This window comes from Rhinopithecus bieti, unplaced genomic scaffold (assembly GCF_001698545.2).
Source record: "Rhinopithecus bieti isolate Rb0 unplaced genomic scaffold, ASM169854v2 scaffold_35609, whole genome shotgun sequence".
In the NCBI taxonomy this organism is placed as follows: Eukaryota; Metazoa; Chordata; class Mammalia; order Primates; family Cercopithecidae; genus Rhinopithecus; species Rhinopithecus bieti.
This window is the reverse complement of record NW_016815004.1, coordinates 343,856-365,532: the sequence shown is the minus strand read 5'-3', so window position 1 is coordinate 365,532 and position 21,677 is coordinate 343,856. Positions and strand designations below refer to the sequence as shown.

Genomic DNA, 21,677 nt, shown 5'->3' with positions numbered 1-21,677 from the left:
GAAATCTGAAGTTTTCTCTGAACCAGGGATGGCCTTTATTAAGATTGTTCTACAAAAAGGAGGTTATATCAAATATTAATGTGTAGATGAGAATGAGCTGACTGAACTTTTATGAAAAGGTCAACCAGGAGGATGAAAATATTCTTGCTCAGCTTTTTCGCCCCAGAACAGGGCTCATCTTCTTTGGGTGTCCTATCCTTTGGGAGCATTAGCCTCAGGCCCTGAAATGCTTCTGTGAAGAGAAAAACTTGCTTGTTACAGAAGCTTCAGAGACAGATTTTAATTTCAATGAGTTACTCAGAAACACCAATACTTTTTTTTCTTGCTTTTGTTCTTTTATAATCCTAAATGGATTCTCTCTGTTACACAGCCTCAGTCCATGCCTCCTGTAAAAGACCAATAAAAATAGCTATCATGGCTCTCCCAAAGTTATAAGATGTAGTTAAAATTGTATTTTGAGAAAAATTTATGGACTTGAATATCTTCGCTATTAATCACAAAAAAATTAAAATCATTAATTAAACATTCAATGTAAGAAACATAAAAATAAGCAATCAAATTTTAACTCATCTTTGATTAGTGAGAATATGGTAGTGGGTTAATTTTTAAAACACTTGTGTTCTGGGAGAGTGTTATCAGGAAAATGGTGGATAGGAGGCAGGGCTAGGTTGCAGCTCCCACTCAGATGGAGAGAGTAGCATGTGGAGACTTGCATCATGCTTTTGCTCCAGAACTACTGCAGGAATATACCAGGAAAGCTGAGAGAATACACAGACCCTCTGAAGGAAGCGGATTGTTCCTGCAGGACCTGGGAGACAGGCCAAATACTGGGCTGGTATCCAGTTCAGAAGAGAAATGACAATCACTACAGCTTGACTGTCAGGAAGCCACATCCCTCAGAAAATGGGGAGAGTACTACATCAAAGGAACACCCTGTGGGAAAAAAGAATCTGAACAGCAGCCTTGAGTGCCAGCTCTTCCCTCTGCCATAGCCTATGGGAAGGAACCAGAAAAACAATTCTGGTAATAACGACAAAACAAGGTTCTTTAACCTGCCTCACCAAAATCACACTAGCTCACCAGCAGTGGATCCAAACCAAGAAGAAATCCCTGATTTCCCTGAAAAATAATTCAGAAGATCCATTATTAAGCTAATCAAGGAGGCATCAGAGAAAGGTGAAGTCCAATTTAAGGAAATTGAAAAAAATGATACAAGAAATGAGGGGAGAAATCTTCAGTGAGATAGCATAAATAAAAAACAATTACAACTTCAGGAAATAAAGGACACACTTAGAGAAATGCAAAATGTTCTGGAAAGTCTCAGCAATAGAATTGAAGAAGCAGAAGAAAGAACTTCAGAGCTCAAAGACAGGGTTTTTGAATTAACTCAATCCAACAAAGACAAAGAAAAATTTTAAAAAATGAACAAAGCCTCAAAGAAGTTTAGGATTATGTTAAATAAACCTAAGAATAATTGGAGTTACTGAAGAAGAAGAGAAATCTGAAAGTTTGGAAAACCCATTTGGGGGAATAATCAAGGAAAACTTGCTAGATACCTAGACATCCAAACACAAGAATCCCAAAGAACACCTCGGAAATTCAGCACAAAGAGATCATCACCTAGGCACATTGTCATTAGTTTATCTAAAGTCAAGAGGAAGGAAAGAATCTTAAGAGCTGTGAGGCAAAAGCACAAGATAACCTATAAAGGAAAACCTATCAGATTAACAGATTTCTCAGCAGAAACCCTACAAGCTAGAAGGGATTGGGGCCCTATGTTCAGCCTCTTTAAACAAAACAATTACCAGTCAAAAATTTTGTATCCAGTGAAACTAAGCTTCATAAATAAAGGAAAGATACAGTCTTTTTCAGACAAACAAATGCTGAGATAATTTGCCACTATCAAGCTAGCACTCTAAGAACTACCAAACCAGAACTACAAGCATTTGCCACCACCAAGCCAGCACTACAAGAGCTAAAAGGAGCTCTAAATCTTGAAACAAATCCTGGAAACACATCCAAACAGAACCTCTTTAAATCATAAATCTCACAGGATCTATAAAACAAAATACAATTAAAAAACAAAAAGGTATACAGGCAACTAATAACACAATGATTGGAATAGTACCTCACATTTAAATACTAACATTGAATGTAAATGGCTTAAATGCTCCACTTAAAAGATACAGAATTGCAGAATGGATAAGAATTCACCAACCAAGTATCTGCTGCCTTCAAGAGACTCGCCTAACACATAAGGACTCATAAATTTAAGGTAAAGGGGTGGAAAAAGACATTCCATGCAAATGGACACCAAAAGCAAGCAGGAGTAGCTATTCTTATATCAGACAAAGCAAACATTAAAGCAACAGCAGTTAAAAAAGACAAAGGGTGACATTATATAATGATAAAAGGCCTTGCCCAACAGGAGAATTTCACAATCCTCAATATATATACACCTAACACTGGAGCTCCCAAATTTATAAAACAATTACTACTAGATCTAAGTAATGAGATATACAGCAACACAATAATAGTGGGAGATGTCAGTACTCCACTGACAGCACTAGACAGGTCATCAAGACAAAGTCAAAAAAGAAACAATGGATTTAAACTATATCCTGGAACAAATGAACTTAACAGATATTTACAGAACATTCTACCCGGCTGGGCGCGGTGGCTCAAGCCTGTAATCCCAGCACTTTGGGAGGCTGAGACGGGCGGATCACGAGGTCAGGAGATCAAGACCATCCTGGCTAACACGGTGAAACCCCGTCTCTACTAAAATACAAAAAAACTAGCCGGGCGAGGTGGCGGGCGCCTGTAGTTCCAGCTACTCCGGAGGCTGAGGCAGGAGAATGGTGTAAACCCGGGAGGCGGAGCTTGCAGTGAGCTGAGATCTGGCCACTGCACTCCAGCCTGGGCGACAGAGCCAGACTCCGTCTCAAAAAAAAAAAAAAAAAAAAAAAAAAAGAACATTCTACCCAACAACTGCAGAATATACATTCTATTCATCAGTGCATGGAACTTTCTCCAAGATGTATGATAGGCCACAAAACAAGTCTCAACAAATTTAAGAAAATTGAAATTATATAAAGTATTATCTCAGACCACAGTGGAATAAAACTGGAAACCAACTCCAAAAGGAACCTTCAAAACCATGCAAATACATGGAAATTAAATAACCTCCTGAATGATCATTGGGTCAACAACAAAATCAAGATGGAAATTTAAAATTCTTTGAACTGGCCGGGTGCGGTGGCTCACGCCTGTAATCCCAGTACTTTGGGAGGCCGAGTCAGGTGGATCACGAGGTCAGGAGATTGAGATCATCCTGGCTAACACAATGAAACTCTGTCTCTACTAAAAATACAAAAAATTAGTCAGGCGTGGTGGCAGGTGCCTGTAATCCCAGCTACTCGAGAGGCTGAGGCAGGAGAATGGCATGAACCCGGGAGGCAGAGCTTGCAGTGAGCCGAGATCACGCCACTGCACTCCAGCCTGGGCAACAGAGCAAGGCTCCATCTCAAAAATAAAATAAAATAAAAATAAAAAATAAAATTTTTTGAACTGAACAATAATAGTGACACAACCTATCAAAACCTCTGGGATACAGCAAAGACAATGATAAGGGGGAAAGGTCATAGCCTTAAATGCCTACATCAAAAAGTATGAAAGAACACAAGTAGACAATCTAAGGTCACAGAGAAACAAGAACAAACCAAACCCAGCAGAAGAAAGGAAATAACCAAGATGAGACAAGAAGTAAACGAAATTGAAAGACAAAAATACAAAAAATAAATGAAAGAAAAAGCTGGTTGAAAAGATAAAATTGATATATCATTAAGATTAACCAAGAAAAGAAAAGAGAAAATCCAAATAAGCTCAATGAGAAACAACACAGGAAATATTACAACTGACACCATAGAAATACAAAAGATCATTCAAGGCTACTATTAACACCTTTACATGCATAAACTGGAAAACATAGAGGAGATAAGTTCCTTGAAAGATACAACCCTCCTAGCTTAAATCAGGAAGAATTAGAAACCCTGAACAGACAACTAAGTAGTGAGACTAAAACAGTAATAAAAAATTGCCAACAAAAAGTCCAGGACCAGATGGATCACAGCTGAATTCTATCAGGCATTCACAGAAGAATTGGTACCAATTCTATTGACACTATTCCTCAAGATAGAGAAAGAGGGAATCCTCCCTAAAACCTTCCATGAAGCCAGTATCACCCTAATACCAAAACCAGGAAAGGACATAACAAAAAAAGAAAACTACAGACCAATATCCCTGATGAACATTGATGCAAAAATCCTTAACAAAATACTAGTTAATCGAATCCAACAGCATGTCAAAAAGATAATCCACCATGATCAAGTGGGTTTCATACCAGGGATGCAGGAATGGTTTAACATATGCAAGTCAATAAATGTCTTTCACCACATAAACAGAATTAAAAACAAAAATCACGTGATCATCTCAGTAGATGCAGAAAAAGCATTTGATGAAATCCAGCATCCCTTTATGATTAAAACCCTCAGCAAAATCAACATATAAGAAACATACCATAATGAAATAAAAGCCATTTGTGATAAACCCACAGCCAACATAATACTGAACAGGGAGAATTTGGAAGCATTCCCTCTGAAAATTGGAACAAGGCAAGGATGCCCACTCCCACCACTTCTATTCAACATAGTACATAGTCCTAGCCAGAGCAATCAGACAAAAGAAGGAAATAAAGGGCATCCAAATCAGTAAAGAGGAGTCAAACTGTTGCTGTTTGCTGATGATAAGACTGTATACCTAGAAAACCCTGAAATCCTCCTAAAAGGCCTTAGAACTGATAAATGAATTCAGCAATATTTCAGGATACAAAATTAATGTACACAAATCAGTAGCTCTGCTATATACCAACAGTGACCAAGATGAGAATCAAATCAAGAACCCAACTCCTTTTATAATAGCTGTAAAAAATAAAGTATTTAGGAATATACCTAACCAAGGAGGTGAAAGACCTCTACAAGGAAAACTACAAAACACTGCTGAAAGAAATCATACATGACATAAACAAATGGAAATACATCCCATGTTCATGGATGGGTAGAATCAATATTGTGAAAATAACCATACTGCCAAAAGCAATCTACAAATTCAATGCAATTCCCATCAAAATACCATCATTCTTCTGAACGATGAAAAAAAAAATCCTAAAATTCATATGGAACCAAAAAATAGCCTGCATAGCCAAAGTGAGACTAAGCAAAAAGAACAAATTGGGAGGCATCACACTACCTGATTTCAAACTATACTATAAGGCCATAGTCACCAAAACAGCATGGTACTGGTATAAAAATAGGCCCATGGACCAATGAAACAGAATAGAGAACCCAGAAATAAAGCCAAATACTTACAGCCAATTGATATTTGACAAAGCAAACAAAAACATAAAGTGGGGAAAGGACACGCTAATCAACAAATGGTGCTGGGATAATTGGCAAGCAACATGTAGGAGAATGAAACTGGATTCTTATCTCTCACCTTATAAAAAAGTCAACTCAAGATGGATCAAGGACTTAAATGTAAGACCTGAAACTAAAAATTCTAGAAGATAACATCAGAAAAACCCTTCTAGATATTGGCTTAGGCAGAGATTTCATGACCAAGAACCCAAAAGCAAATGCAACAAAAACAAAGATAAATAGATAGGACTTAATTAAACTAAAGAGCTTTTGCACAGCAAAAGGAACAGTCAGCAGAGTAAATAGACAACCCACAGAGTGGGAGCAAATCTTCAGTCTATGCATCCAACAAAGGACTAATATCCAGAATCTACAAAGAACTCAAACAAATTAGCAAGAAAAAAAAAAACATCAAAAAGTGGACTAAGGACATGCATAAACAATTCTCAAGTGAAGATACACAAATGGCCAACAAACAAGAAAAAATGGTCAACATCAGTAGTGATTAGGGAAATACAAATCAAAACCACAATGTGATACCACCTTACTCCCACAAGAATGGCCATTATCAAATGATCAAAAAATAATCAATGTTGGTGTGGATGTGGTGAAAAGGAAACACTTCTACACTGCTGGCAGGAATGTAAACTGTACAAACACTATGGAAAACAGTATGGAGATTCCTTAAGAACTAAAAGTAGAACTACCATTTGATCCAGCAATCCCACTACTGGGTATTTACCCAGAGGAAAAGAAGTCATTATATGAAAAAGACACTTGCACGTGCATGTTTATAGCAGCACAATTCACAATTGCAAAAATGCAGAACCAACCCAAATGCCCAACAATCAATGAATGGGTAAAGAAACTGTAGTGTGTGTGTGTGTGTGTATACACATACGTACATATATATACACAAACATATATATATACACACACACACACACATACATACACAATGGAATACTACTCAGCCATAAAAAGGAATGAACTAATGGCATTCACAGCAACCTGGATGGGATTGGTGACCATATTATAAGTCAAGTAACTCAGGAATAGAAAACCCAATATCATATATTCTCATTTATAAGTGGGAGCTAAGCTGTGAGGATGCAAAGGCATGAGAATGATACGATGGACTTTGGGGACACAGGGGAAAGGGTGGGAAGGGGGTGAGGGATACAAGACTACTAACTGGGTTCATTGTATACTGCTCGGGTGATGGCTGCACCAAAATCTCACAAATCACCATTAGAGAACTTATGTAACCAACTACCACCTGTTCCCCAAAAAACCTATGGGAATAAAAATTTTTTTAAAAAAATAACTATCATGTGGCTTTTCCTGTTTTGATGCCTGTCTTTTAATCATAATCCTGTAAATGGGCCTAAGGCAACACTCATTATAACCTATGTCCCACTGATGTTCTAAGTTAAATGAAAAATAGATTTCTTAAGTATATATGTTAATGTCTATTAAGCCCTATAAAGAGACCCAAAGATAATCATCACGTTCATTGATTCAGTACTTGCACCAAGTAATGAAGTCATTGGTAACCAGCAATTTATTAATATTACCAAGCACTCTGGAATGGGCATATGGGATTCTTGGTTTATTTATTTTTACCTTTGTTCAAACGTGTAGAAAATGCTGAAAAATAGTTTAAACATTATTTTCTCTCCAGACAAGGCAATGTTGGCAGAAAGAATTCCTGTTCCCTCCAGTCCTGTTCCTATAGCAACCATCGACTTGATACAGCAACAGACAGAAGATGTCATGCCACGCATTGAGCCCAGACTTCCACCCAAGAAAACTAAGCACCAGGAAGAACAGGAAGATGTGAATAAACCAGCCTGGGGAGTCAGCTCTTCTCCCTGGGTGACCTTTGTCTATGCACTCTACCAAATTAAAGAGATGATGCAACTCACAAGAGACAACCGTGCTTCTGAGATACAGCCTTTACAGGTACAGTTCCTTTGCTGGGCTAGCAGTATTACCTGTCACTCAAGATACCTTAACTGGGCTCAGTTGTTTTAATTACTCACTTTTCATTCAACAAGATTTATTGAAAGTCTGGTGGGGGAAATAAACATGCAAACAATTTCAGTACTCTGTGAACACTGAGTTAAAGAGGGTGTATACAAGGTCCCATAGAGAGAATATTCTGCCTTATGGAGTTCAGGAAAACTTCAGAGGATATGATTCTTTCACTTCTTGAAAGAAATAAAATAAATAAATCCATTCTTTCATTGTATATTTGTTTTAAATTTCAGTATTGACGGTTGCCAGCTGAAAGGAGAATACATGGTTCATGCCTTCAGGAACCGTATTTATTAATCTCTGTAATTCCAAAATTCTAGTGGGGGGCATTATATATTATTATAGGACCACAATAAATATTTATTGAATTAATTGAGCCACTGTATGGGTATGATAGGACACCTAACTCAGTGGAATTATGGTTGTGCAGGTGGCCTCACCTGAAAAATAAGTCTAAAAGTGATTTTTCTTGTCCCCAGAGGAGTGATCTTTCCTGAGTAGTTAAATCATGTTGATAGAAGTGTGGATAACTGTACAGGTGTATCCTGACTTTGGAAAATGAGTGTAACTTCTATAAATCATTTAGCCAAAGAAATGGACCCAGTTCCTCCATTTTATAATAATCACTCCCTTTTACTTGGTAAGTCATATCAACTCTGTCTGGAGTAGCTTCAGAGGACACATAAAAAAATAAAGGGGAAAGATTTAAAATAAGAGTAATTTGAGTAGTTCCCCTTTCAGAAAATTTGTTGAACTAATTAATCTTAACTTTGTAAGCTGACATAAAATCTTTGTGAAATTTTAACCAAATTTGGTTCTTTACTGATAGCCATATGCATTGCCAGTCCACGCATGATCCTTTTTGTTAATTTATCAAGATAATAAACTCATATAATTCCTCTGCTCAGTCAGGAACCAGACATTGTGGTGGGAGAAGCATATACAGGATTTTAATACCTTAAAGCAAGATGATAAAACAGGAGAAAGATGATTTTAATATCTGCTGCTTGAGTAGCAATATTTTCATTACTTTGTGTATTCATCCTCATTTTCATAGAAGCCACATTAAATTTTTAATGTGGCTTTTTTTTCTGGCATGTTAGGATTAATCAGTTTTTTTTCTGGGCTGGGCGTGGTGGTGGCTCACGCCTGTAATCCTAGCACTTTGGGAGGCCAAGGTGGGTGGATCACAAGGTCAGGAGATCGAGACCAGCCTGGCCAAGATGGTGAAACCCTGTCTCTACTAAAAATACAGGAATTAGCTGGGCATGGTGGCAGGTGCCTGTAATCCCAGCTACTCCAGAAGGCTGAGGCAGAGAATTGCTTGAACCCGGGAGGCGGAGGTTCCAGTGAGCCAAGATCACGCCACTGCACTTCAGCCTAGGTGACAGAGCGAGACTCCTTCTCAAAATAATAAATAAATAAATAAATAAATAAATAAATAAATAAATAAATAAATAAAAATTTCCTGGTATGTTAGGATTAATAAAAACTGGCAGGTATGCTGTAGTTATTCCTAGAAGTCATTATACTAAGTTTCTTTTTCTTACATTGTAGAACCACAGAAATGAACATTTCTGTTGGGTGCTCAGCTAAAAAGTGATAGGTACTAATTTNGGAGGCGGAGCTTGCAGTGAGCTGAGATCGGCCACTGCACTCCAGCCTGGGCGACAGAGCAAGACTCCATCTCAAAATAAATAAATAAATAAAATTTCCTGGTATGTTAGGATTAATAAAACTGGCAGGTATGCTGTAGTTATTCCTAGAAGTCATTATACTAAGTTTCTTTTCTTACATTGTAGAACCACAGAAATGAACATTTCTGTTGGGTGCTCAGCTAAAAGTGATAGGTACTAATTTGGGGAGAATCTATTTAAATTTTTTTCTTATTTGTACAACCAATATGGCATTTATGGAAATTGCTGCTGGTGATGTTATACTCATGGTTATTTACAGTTGGTTACACAAGTGCTTGTTTACATTCATTTTTTTATGTGGATGTTCTGTCTTATCTAACTTTTGGTGCACATTTTGAAATACCAAATATACATCAGGACTCTTAATTACAGGACATTCTCTCCCAGCTCTGCCTCCAAGGATGAGGATGAGAACCCCTTACATACTTCTGTTAGACAAAGTGTCTTCTGGCTCTTGGATTCTGTGGTCTTAGCAAGCGGCCTGAGTTTCAGTTATTCCATAGTGCTTGCCCAGCGACTTGCCACATGGCTGGGGGGCTCAGCAAATATTTGCTGATGTAAACTGTTTACCAAGTACTAACAGACATTTTGGTAGTAATGTTCCTTTTTCCACAAGACGCGTCTGCTTATAGTGTTTGTGTTTTTCATGCGGCTCTGGCAGTTGCACATAGGAAAGGAGATGAAAGGTAAGACATTCTATCCTTATTACTCTGTTACTTGGTCCCTGAAATGGGCACTTCCAGATGATCTCCCCATGTTTCCTATCTTACTTAAAAGCATGTATAAAAAGTTGGATTTATTTGCTGTCACTGATCATGGGGCATCTCCTGTTTTCTACCTCCAGGGGACCAATGAGAACAGGGAAAATTCTCCTGCTGGTAGAGCCCAGCCTGTCCCATGTGAGACTCACTCTGACCCATGTAGAAACCTGCCATCCCCTGACCCAGCAGCATCTCAGACACAGACCAGCCCTGCTCACCCCAGTGTGGACCCGCGCACAGAGGAGAGTGAAGAGCAGCAGGCTCAGCTGGCCGCAGGAGGACACTGAGGGCATCCTGCTCATCTCACACCCTGCATGGAATCAGGCTCCTCAGCCAGGACACAGGGCGAGGCCCCCCAGCCAGGATACGCCTTCCCTGGAGGAGCACAGCACTGCATATGCTTCTAAATATCTAAACTCATTAACATGGAAACACACACACAGGAGCTACAGTACATATTGGCAGGAAAAGGTAAACTTTCGTAATCCCCTTGGAATTACAACAGGGAAATGGAGTTCAATGAGGACTTTCAGTTCTTTGTTTGGTTAGGTTAAGGATGATAGAATTTCTCTGCCAGTGCAGTAAGAGTTGAAACCAGCAGTTACACTAAGTAAGTGGAGGGAGTGAAAGTGTTTTGAGGTGAATGTGGATATAATTTCCCTCTTCTGATTATTTATTCTTATTATTTGGTTCTTAATACAAACTGGGAAGAGATAGAATTCATCTAGACTTTCTTTTTTCTTGAAGAGAACCATTTTAAAATTACAAGATATATTTAAAAGTAACCAGATAAAAGTTAGTAGCACATGTGCTTTTGTTAAAATAAAGTTAAAAGTTAAAGTTAAAAAATGAAGTTAAAAGTTTCATCAGAAACTTTACATATCTTTAGCAAATATATTTTTATATGTGTATGGTATATAATGGAAATAATTCTTTGAGCAACAGAAGCTATTATTGACTACTGCAAGCTAAGCTGAGCTTAAAAATGCCTTTTGTTTTAAATGGGTTTTGAGAAAAAAAACAGAAACGAGGGATTATTTCAAGTCAACCAACCAACTCAGTATCCTGTGGCTTGATAGACAAGAGTTTACTACATATATTGATAATGTAAATAGCCTATCTTGCTATTTACTATCTTGTAGTGATTCAGGCTCTAATTAGCTGAGGGAATGAAACACACACAAAAATCACTGAATTCCTAAGAGTTCCAGCAAATAAGCAGTACTATTTACAAATCACAGTATAAGATTTAAGTGCCTGGGGAGGGATACAATTTTAGAAATTACATATTGGGTCAGTTTTGTTTTGTTTTTGGTGAGGAAGAGGTGGTAAATAGGAAACCATGAATGGGAAGGATGGCAATAAGTAGCAACTGTACTTTCCTTCCAATGACTAAAGAAAGAAAATCTCAGTATATTCCTTCTCATGAAGACACAGTCAGACACTGGACAATGTAACATATGCAACTGCAAACGTTACAGCTGCAGCCAGAACAATGGCTGCGTGGATCACATGTAAAGCTTGCCGCTCAAAATCAAGTAGAGGTTAACAGAAAACCTGGGGGGAGTGTGGAAAAGGGAACACTGCTTTAGCTGACTAAAGGTGAATTATATAATTTATAATAGCTGTGGATGAGCACAGGCGAGAGAGGAAAGAAAAGAACAGTTAGAAATGAGCCACTCACCTTACCCTTTGACCTTGATTAGACAGGATCAATTGTAAAGTGAGGGCTTCTCCATGACACAGTAGTTCTGCCCAGTACTGCATTTGGGATAAGAAATTCTACACTTGGATGTCTAGCTTCACCACACAGCTTAAAAATAAAATAACTGAAATAGAATTCAGCAAATAGTTATTTTTTGCACTTGAACTGAAATGTACTGTACTGTAAATTATGACTCATTTTAAGTGACCTTTAAAATCAGATGTATTTATTATGCTTGTGTAATTATAGAAATAAAGAAATGGGTGACAGGCTGAACCTCACCTATGAATGTACAGTATGTGGATTTGTGAAACTGACTGTAGGAAGTCAAAAACTTATACTGTATCTTGTGTTTACAGTTCTGATTTATTCCTTTGAAAAGCCTGCTGTTTTGGAAATGCACAGCTGACATGTTGAAATATAAATAAATACCATTTTTAAATGTTTCTTAAATGATAAAGATGTGACCAAACAAAAGTCCTTTACTCTGTAATCAGTGAGACCAAATTCAACATGCCTTTGTTATGGAACATTGACTGTGACAGCAGAATCTATAATGCAGTCATTCCCAGCCTTGTGAGCTGACACCTTCATGGGTTTGTGGACTTTGTGACTTTTTCTTCCTGTCCCCAAAGTGCCATATGCTACCTTAAAAAATATTAAAGTGAATTCAAATTAAATTTTGATTTGAGATTTTGTAACCCCTCTTGAGATCCCTCAGCACACGCAGGGGTGTCACAGAGCCCAGGCTGGTAATCACTGCCTTACTTACTTACTTCCTACTCTTTCTCCTATGGTTGTAGAAACAGTAAATTACGCAAGTTCTGAGCTTGTGTGGATCCAAAGCGGTTAATTGCTAATTATTAAACTATTCCTCAAGTCTTAGGAATAGATTATAATACATACATTGCCCAGCAGGCAGTAAACCTCATGAAAAGCGTTAAGGAATTCACAGGAAGAGCAACGCTGCTTTACTGGCTTATTAATCCTGCCATGGGTCACATGGACAGTTGGCTAATAGCGTCCCTCTAATTGGCAATTCCTACCAGTACTGCTGAGGTACTGAGACCATTACTTAGGCAATATTCCTCTCCACTAATTTGGAGTTAAGCAGGGAATCTAGGAAAAGGGAACCACATCCATGGATATTGGGTGCTTGTAGTGTGCTGAGATTATCATTTTGCCCTGAACAAAAACTGGAGGTGTTCCTATCACTATCCCCATTTTAAATAAGAGAATTCTAAAGCTAACAGTTTGAGATCAAGGTCACAAAGCCAGGATTCAAACTCAAATCTTCCTAATGTCAAGCCCTAGTCCGCTAAGCACCTTGCCCCACCCCAGGAGGCAGGGAGGCCATTCCCTGCATCTGCTGTGGCAGAGGAAGCCATAAAGCAGCCCAGCCTGAACCATGACCATACATGCCTGATATGTGTATGTGTGTGGTTGTATTTCCATTTAGGATTTCTAGATATTCCTAGATTTCTAGAAATCCTTCAAATTCCTGATGCTTTGTGAAATGTAGGTACACCAGACCCTTTACACGCTGCAAGTGAGTTGGCTGGACTGATAATTCTGCACAGGAAACCCAGAGGTTGGTAGGGACTCTGGCCAGGGCCATGGGAATCAGGAAGGGAAAGCAGACACACCCACAGCTCTGTAACCAAGGTGACGGCATCGTAGAATAGCACTGTCCAGTAGGACTTACTGGGAAGATGGGAAGTTCTCGATTTACACTGTCCAGTATGGTAACCATAAGCCATATGTGGCTATTAAACAACTGACGTGGCTAATTTTCTGGGGAATTAGGTTTCTAATTTTAAATAGCCACACGTGGCTCAAGACTACCATATTGGACAGCATGGGTATAAAGAAAGAGATCACCTTTGGGAGATCTCTGGGCCTGTTTCCTCAGCTTCAGTGTGAGAGGTTAGAGCTTAAGATTATGTTAATTCTGTGAAAATGAGGGTATGCTTTGACAGTGACTATACGGAAGAAAGAGGTGATTTTCCATTTGGAAGTTCTTCAGTCCTTTGGAGCATGGAGACAAGACAAAGGCTACTTTTGAAGCCCCAAACCACTCCTGGGCTTGTTTAGCAAAGCCTTGAGAATATCTGGCTTAAGAATTCCAAACCATGGAGCAGCTGGGAGAGAGGCTGGTGCCTAGGTGAAGGGGGGAGTGGTTTGTCAGATCTCAGAAAGTAGTTTACATTATGCCAGGACAAACTGTGGCTTCTTATAAGGGAGTAACTGGAAACTTGCTGATGTCTAACATGGGGGGAAAGTGAGCCAGTCCAGCTAAGTGCCAGTCCAGCTGGGTACCTAACTCTCAACCAGCTGCCATCTGCTTCAGGCAGCTAATATAGGACCACTTGTCCCCCACTGTGGCTCCAGGAAAGTCCCAGTTTTCAGATGGCAACCCAAGGACCTTACAATGTTGGGGTTAGGAGTGTGCACCCTGGAGTCACACTGTTTGCATTTGAGTCCCAGCTCTGCCAGTGAGAACTTACACACACATATAACATCGCTGGGCCTCGGGACCCACCTCTGTAGAACGGAAGTGATTACAGTAGGTATGTTACAGGTTGATGTTTAAAATGAGTTATCTGAGACACAGTGTGTGCTCCATAAATACTGCCATTGTTGTGTAGCAAAGTGCTCGGGGCAGGAGGAGTGCTGTCTCATTTCCCCAATCAGGGTCTAGTTCTATTCTTTTATTGCCATTTAAATCTATAATCATATTCCATTCTCCCAATCTACAGTGCCATACTATACATATTTACCTATGTCTAGTAAGGTATACAATAAGGCATTCAATTCCCACATGCATTGTAAACATTAAGTGGTTGGGGATATGAGTTAGTTAAGAGATAAAATTAGACAAAACTTAAGTGGAGGAAGATGGAAAAAAATGACGACGATGACAATTCCATAAAGTGCAAAAGTCTGCTGAGAGAGGTTATAAATTCCATAATTTTCATTTTCTTTTCTTCTTAGAGGTGTCAACAAAAGAAAACAATTTTATAATCATTTAACAAATTATATACCATACTCTCTCCAATTGTCAGCGCAGAATGCCATTCTTCTAAATTGTACACTTATATTTGAAAAAGGTCAGGATTTTTTTTTGTTTCTTGAAAAGATCAGTGGCATCTTAGAGAAATAACATGTAGACCAGTGCTACTCAAAGTGTGCTCAAGGACTGGTGCTGTCAAACTACTGCTGGTATGTGACAACATAGAAATTAGACGTTTCAAAATATGTATGGCAAGTTGTTGTCATGACATGATCATCGTGCTTATATTCTGTATGTCTTTTCTTTTAAAGATTATTTCATTTTTCTAATAATTTAGTGTATCTTACAAAAGTATTACTTGTGATGAACTGAGGGAAACGGGTCCATCACCCCAGATAATCTGAGAAGCACTGACAAGAGCCACAGACTACAGTGTCCATCGCTGCGGGGCACAAATGACTGGTATGTGTATAACATCAGCAGATGTAGTCACCTCTTGAATGCATTATCCATGGGGTCATTTCCTTAACTTTCTTAAAAACATGGTAATAAAGGAAGTAGAATATGAGCCTGGAAGCAGACATATGGGGGCTTGAATTCTGATTTTACCACTTTAGCTATATGTGTCCTTCAGCAACTTTCTCCTATCTTCTCTGGGTCTTTCCTCATCTGTAAAATGAAAATACCAAAACATGTCACAGAGTGACCATGAGGTGCAAATTAAGAGGTATCGAAGGCGCCTGATGGATCTCTCAATCAATGTTGGTATTATTCTCCTTTTCTTTTCAATCAGTCTTTTTTGGAAAAAGGACCAAATCTAAAAAAATTATCCCTCAAATTATTTAAATAATAGAAGCTACCCACTAACTGCATCTTCCAAGATTTATCGTAGATAAATATAGTATTCATTTCAAATCTCGGGTGACTTATTAAGGTTTCACATTCAGGGATCATAACAAAAAAATAGTTACTTTTAAAAGATAATCCAACTCCTAGGCCAGAGAAAGACTAAAGATTTTAACATATCTGAGTAAAACTATGCCCATCAGAGGGGGTGGAATGTTGGTCAATAATGATTAGAAAAACAGCAGTCACAGAGAGGAAAAGTTGGCAGGACCTGCATAAAGGAAGGGGTGGTCTTTGTCAACAGAGCTGGTATCTCATCCCATTAACAAGGCTAGCCCCATTGGGGTGGGGGGTGGCATCTGCATTAAACTCTTTGGCCTCATGACATTAACCATGTGAATTATATAACAAGCTCCCTTTGTTTTGTTTCAGTTGACCAGGTAGCCTCCTTATTATAATTTGACCCCTTGTAACTCTGTCTTCTGAGAGAGACTTTGCTGGTCATATCAATTCAAGTGTTTTTATCCTTATGCTAGTTATATTTTTGGTTCTGAATCACTATCTGTACCAACTATATGAATTGGCTAACAGGAGACAAGTCTTATGGTGCAATAACAAAAAGCAGGGTTCTGAGTCAATAAGGCTAACAGTTACACCCAAATAGTTCACTCTTCAATGTCATGCCACCCAGCAGGCTCTCTCAGAAGGCAGCTTGCTCCTGTTGTCACCTGAAAGTACCTCTCTGTCTTCCCACAGGTGTCTTCAAACTTCCACGTCCATTATGTTGTCTATCTTGCTTTCATTTGGACAAGAAAATTTAATTTATAAAATTGTACATCTCTAACTCTGGGGAACAGTCACATACAGAATAATGTAAGAGAGCATTTGTTTAGTTGGCATCACTTCAGGATCTTAATTCCTCCACATATTTAGATATTTTTATGTAATCCGTCATCTATTCCAAACCCTCTTAAAATCGAAATATCTGAAATTTCCAGATCTTTTTTAAAAAGTCATAAATTGAAATATTGTCCTTCATGTCAGATGGACATTCCCCTATAATTCAGCCCTAAGTATTACTGGCAGACCATACAACTAATTCACAAAGCATTTTTTTGTGATATGTAAAATGTGTTTTAAAACTTTTTTAAAGTAACACTTGAATGATACAATTGTTTAAGCATAGCCACCTACACTATATCTCACCCACACATCTGGTGTCAAACAGTCCAACTTGCTAACAACAGTAAGCTTTTGTAGGCATGAAACATAAGCAATAACATAACAAAGGGATCTGTTAGGCTCTATAATTATACACCTATGGTGTGTGAAGCACAAAGTCAACTTCCAACCACCTGTGAAGGGCAGAGGCATCTTATTTAGTGGTCGTTTAAACTGTTCAAAGGACTTTAAAAAGGGAGGAGGAGAGGAGAGAGGAGGTGAGGGAGAAAGAGAAGAGAAGGGAGGAAAGAAAGGAGGGAAACATTTCTTACAAGTTATCTGTACATTGCTTGATAGGGATTAGAATTGTGATCAGTACTATAATATACTCCCAAATCAAATGAAAACAACATAAATACACTAAAAATATCACAAGTAATGCTTTTAATTGTTTAGCTTCTCACAGTAGTCACAAAGCAGAAACTGACAAACCTATGATTTCTTCTAAAAATAAACATGGAAAACAATATCCTGGAGGACTGCTGCTGTTCTTCTCTCTTTGGCTGTTCTTACTGTGATGGTTACACCTGGCTAGCTGCCCATGAAGAGCTGCTTCCTTCCCTCAGCAGTACCTCTTCCCCCTGGCCCAGTGGCTGTCCTGGCTGGGACATACCTGGCAGCCCCAGCAGATTGTTTATGTGTTATTTACTCATACGCATATGTTGTACCACACAAACTGTCTCTTAGGAGACAAACTTGGTGAGCACAGGCACTGATACATCTGATACATTTATATCACCAATAAATATAATTATAAAAAAACAGATTAAACCATAAGAAAAATGTTCAAACTTCTATTTACTCATAAAATAGTTACCATAAATCTGAATGGGAAATACATCCTTTGGTTCTTTAAAAATCCAAGTCTATATAAAGGCAGATTAACTTTAGTGGATATTACAAAAAAACAAAGTTCCTAGTATGAAAAGATGTCTGGCAAAAACAGACCTGTAAATACTTCAAAGAGGAACTATCATTTGAAAATCAATCTAGAAAGTTCCAGATGGATAGTCATGCTCTTTTTTCATGATTTAGAAAAACTACTAAATTTGGCTCAGGAAAGCAGCAGTGCCAAAATTCTGTCTATCCTTCCCCCATAACCCTTGTCCTGATAAAAAGATTTTTATGATCCCATCACAGGAAAAAAAGCCTGATTTTGATTCTCAGAATCAACTAAGCAACATCTTAACCCTGAGATTGTCTTGCCATGTTCAAATCTTTTCTCAGATCTATGTTTTGGCCTTTCCTCAGGGTCAAAGCTCACAGCCCCTCATTTCACTCTGGAGTTTAATGTCATGACTCAAGAAAAAAATTGTTTTGTAAGAAACTGTTATAAACACATATAACTAAACAATTTTTTAAATGGATCAGTCAATTCAAAATGTCACAAGAGGTTAAATGCCTTCAATTTCAAAATACAAAAAAAAGTAATCATAGTATCTAATCCTTATGTATGTATATAAAAATCTTATGTATGTATAAAAAACTTTAAAATGTCTTAAGAAACACTTCCCTTTATCACAGTTAAATAGCAAGTTGGCCATTATTGAAAAATAAAAAGTAAAGCCACCAACATTGTGAGGCCCATGGCTTTGGAAGATGGCTCCTAAGCTTGCACCTGAAGATCTTATCTACCTGAGTCAAAGGATACACCAGGGCTGGATTTCTACCAGTGCTGCATCTCAGTGTGGTCTTGCACAAGTTATTTAACCTCTCCAGAGCTCAATTCCACCGCCATTAGCACTTTCCAAACATGTGTTCCAAGGAATATTAATCTCATGAAAAAAGAGTCCTGTGGTCAAATTAAGCAAGAAACTGCAGCACACACTTTCTCCTCTTTGGGAGATTGACAGTGCACATAAGCATTATGAATGACTCTGAGAGGTACTGAAATACATTAGTTTAACTTTATATCAATCTTAGCTGACCTCAGAATACCTTTACTGACCAATGCTCGGTAGTATCCTGTGAGCTGTACTTTGGAAAACACTGGTCCAGCATGTCTCAGGTCTCTTTTAGGACTTATACTGATGAAATATAGGAAGAGTATTGCAGAGTTTTCTGACACAGGTTCAGGGGATGAACAGCGGATTTAGGGCCCTGGTGTCGACAAAGCACCTGTTCATGCTTACTAGCCCCTTGAAGAACAACGCCATTCCCCTATTCCTAATGAAAGCCTTCATTCAAGGAAGGTGGTAGTGGCTGTCACAGAATCTTGGTATCCACCTACAGTACAGTAAATAGTAGAACTCACCAAGAATGCTAAGTTATCTTCAAAATGGGTTAGTTTTCCTTTCCAGAATGACTTTTTTCTCCACAGCAAATGTTTTTGCCACTGTTCACTAGAACAGTTCTGCCTAACTTTAATAGAATCCCTGCCCTTTGCCCACTTCCTTGTCCAGAATGAAGTCAACTTGAAGGTCGCATGTCAGGCAGTACTCGGGTTAAAGAGCTGCTCTTCCAAGAAGGCACCCCCAAGGCCATACTGCTCTTCATGCAGACTGATTTCTTCAGGTGACAAGTGGCTTCCTCCAAGAACAAAGTCTGCAAATCTAATAAGTTTTTTGTTTTAAATAAAGTTAATATTATCTCAGGAAGGTTTATTTGAAAGATAACATGTTCCCTTGCTATTTATCCCCTTTAATTAAATTTGACTTTGCATCAATAGAGGGTGGTATTTACCCAGTGGGTGTAAAAATGGGAATGGCTTATGTGATCCCTCTAAAGACAGCTATTCATGGAAAGGGCAGAGAAGCAGGGCAGATGTATAAGCACTACGTGAGTCAAATGTACCCACTCCTGTTTTCTAATTCTTTCTTGTCTCAATTTTTTATTAGTTTGAATTTATTATTATTCATTATTTTGTGTCAAATGCTTTCCCCCTTCCATCTTTAATTTGAGGGCACTGTTATTTGGATAAAGTTATGAGGAAAAGAAAGCAATAAGGAAAAATGTTGGGACAGATGTCTTTCTTAGTGAACTTTAAAAATGATTTTCCAGCTGGGCGTGGTGGCTCACGCCTGTATTCCCAGCACTCTGGGAGGCCAAGGCAGACGGATCACAAGGTCAGGAGTTAAGAGACCAGCCTGACCAACATGGTGAAACCCCATCTCTACTGAAAATACAAAAATTAGCCAGGCATGGTGGCGTGTGCCTTGTAATCCCAGCTACTCAGAAGGCTGAGGCAAGAGAATGGCATGAACCCGGGAGGCAGAGGTTGCAGTGAGCTGAGATAGCACCATTGCACTCCAGCCTGGGCGACAGAGCGAGACTCTGTCTAAAGAAAAAAACAAAACAAAACAAAAAAAAGATGTTCCCCACCAATAGGATGAGAAGCAGGTCACACACCCTATTCCACCTTCCCTTCCCTATAAACATAAGGAAGTTATGTTTATAGCCTTCCCTATAAAACATCAGATAAATATTTATTCTGACATCAGCAGTTCTACTGTGCAAAGTCACAGTACTGAGAAAAGGGACCTCTGACAACTTCCACATCATCTGTTATCCAAGGAAGTAGTGTATTTCCACCCTGAAGTGCCTGTACCAAACCATCATATTATTTTTAAAATCATTCTCAACTAAACTATGGTCCGAGCAGCAGAGCAGGACTTACTTTCTAGGAGTGTGGAGTCTGGAGACCACCAGCCACGAGGGGAAGTCGGGTTTTCGGCAGGCCCGGCGCAGCTCCTCCAGAGCGCTGTTCGTTTCAGCATCAGCTTGCTCCCTATACTCGTCTTCTGTAAGATACTTCACCACCAGCTCTTTCGATGTAAACCACTGCTTTATTTTCCTAAAACGTGGCATGTGGTTGCAGGATTACTGCCTAATTCAATCCTTAAGATTTACAAAAATACATTTCTTAGATTGTAACAGTAATAATACTTCTTAACTTCCTCCATATCATATCTATATTTTTTTATTGCTGTTATCATTACTGAGGTATAGAGAACATGCAGTTTGGGCCTAACAGTACATTTCCCCATTTCCTGAACTATCATAAATAATGTCCTAAGGCATTTGAGAATTAATTTCTGATAGATGTTAATTGTATTTTTCTTCCTCGGTGGATTTCTAATCACACAGGCAATTAAAAGCCTGTTTTTTTTTTTAATGCTTGGCCTGTTTATTTTATTAGGCACTAATAGAAGCAAGCTTTTGAGATGTCCTTTTATGCAGACCCTCTAGAACACTGACCCTTTACTCTCCACACCAAGAACCTGGGAGGATTTGTGGGATATCACTTCCACCTAGTGGTGGTGATTCTGACTAATCCTAGAAAGAGCAAATATTGTACAAAATTTATAGTAATTCTTCCTTTATTACATGACAAGCAGATCATGATTAGAACTTTCTTTTTCCAACCAAGAAAATCCTAAATCTCATAAAATGTAGCGACCTAAAAATTTAGGAATCTAAGAATCTCATAAAATAGTAACAATAATAAGGTTTTAAAAACTTTTATTTATTTATTTTATTTTATTTTATTGAGACAGCGAGTCTCGCTCTGTCACCCAGGCTGGAGTGCCATGGCGCAATCTTGGCTCACTGCAACCTCTGCCTCTGGGATTTGAGCAATTCTCCTGCCTCACCCTCCTGAGTAGCTGGGATTACAGACGCATGCCACCACACCTGGCTAATTTTTGTATTTTTTAGTAGAGACGGGGTTTCACCATGTTGGTTAGGCTGGTCTCAGACTCTTGACCTCATGATCCACCCACCTTGGCCTCCCAAAGTGCTGGGATTACAGGCGTGAGCCACCGTGCCCGGCCTAAAACATTTGTGTTATTTATAATGAGTTTTAAAAAATATTTTGGGGTGATTTTAAATTTAACCTGAGATTTCCAAATATAAATGAACATCAGAATTATTTGAATATTATATTTATATACATATATATATATATATAGTGTGTGTGTG

At 38.5% G+C, this 21,677-nt stretch overlaps 2 protein-coding genes across 10 annotated transcripts in view; one reads left to right on the top strand and one right to left on the bottom strand.

Annotated features, from left to right (window-relative positions):
* MFSD6 (major facilitator superfamily domain containing 6) overlaps positions 1–12,357 on the top strand; it is a 94,400-nt gene extending 82,043 nt beyond the window's left edge. For all 5 annotated transcript variants that reach the window (XM_017852900.1, XM_017852899.1, XM_017852902.1 and 2 more), the window contains 2 exons: positions 7,159–7,439; positions 10,056–12,357. In XM_017852900.1, the coding sequence (XP_017708389.1) occupies positions 7,159–7,439; positions 10,056–10,259 (485 nt within the window). In that variant the 3' untranslated portion in view covers positions 10,260–12,357. The remainder of the gene's footprint in view (positions 1–7,158; positions 7,440–10,055) is intronic.
* The window catches only part of NEMP2 (nuclear envelope integral membrane protein 2), a 34,052-nt gene continuing 23,419 nt past the window's right edge, over positions 11,045–21,677 (bottom strand). For 3 of the 5 annotated variants that reach the window (XM_017852905.1, XM_017852904.1, XM_017852908.1), the window contains 2 exons: positions 20,374–20,550; positions 16,895–19,309 (listed from right to left, as the gene is read on the bottom strand). In XM_017852905.1, coding sequence (XP_017708394.1) covers positions 19,186–19,309; positions 20,374–20,550 — 301 coding nt within the window. In that variant the 3' untranslated portion in view covers positions 16,895–19,185. Of the gene's footprint in view, positions 15,360–16,894; positions 19,310–20,373; positions 20,595–21,677 lie in introns of those variants that run through there. The other 2 variants (XM_017852906.1, XM_017852907.1) reach the window with 2 other exon arrangements.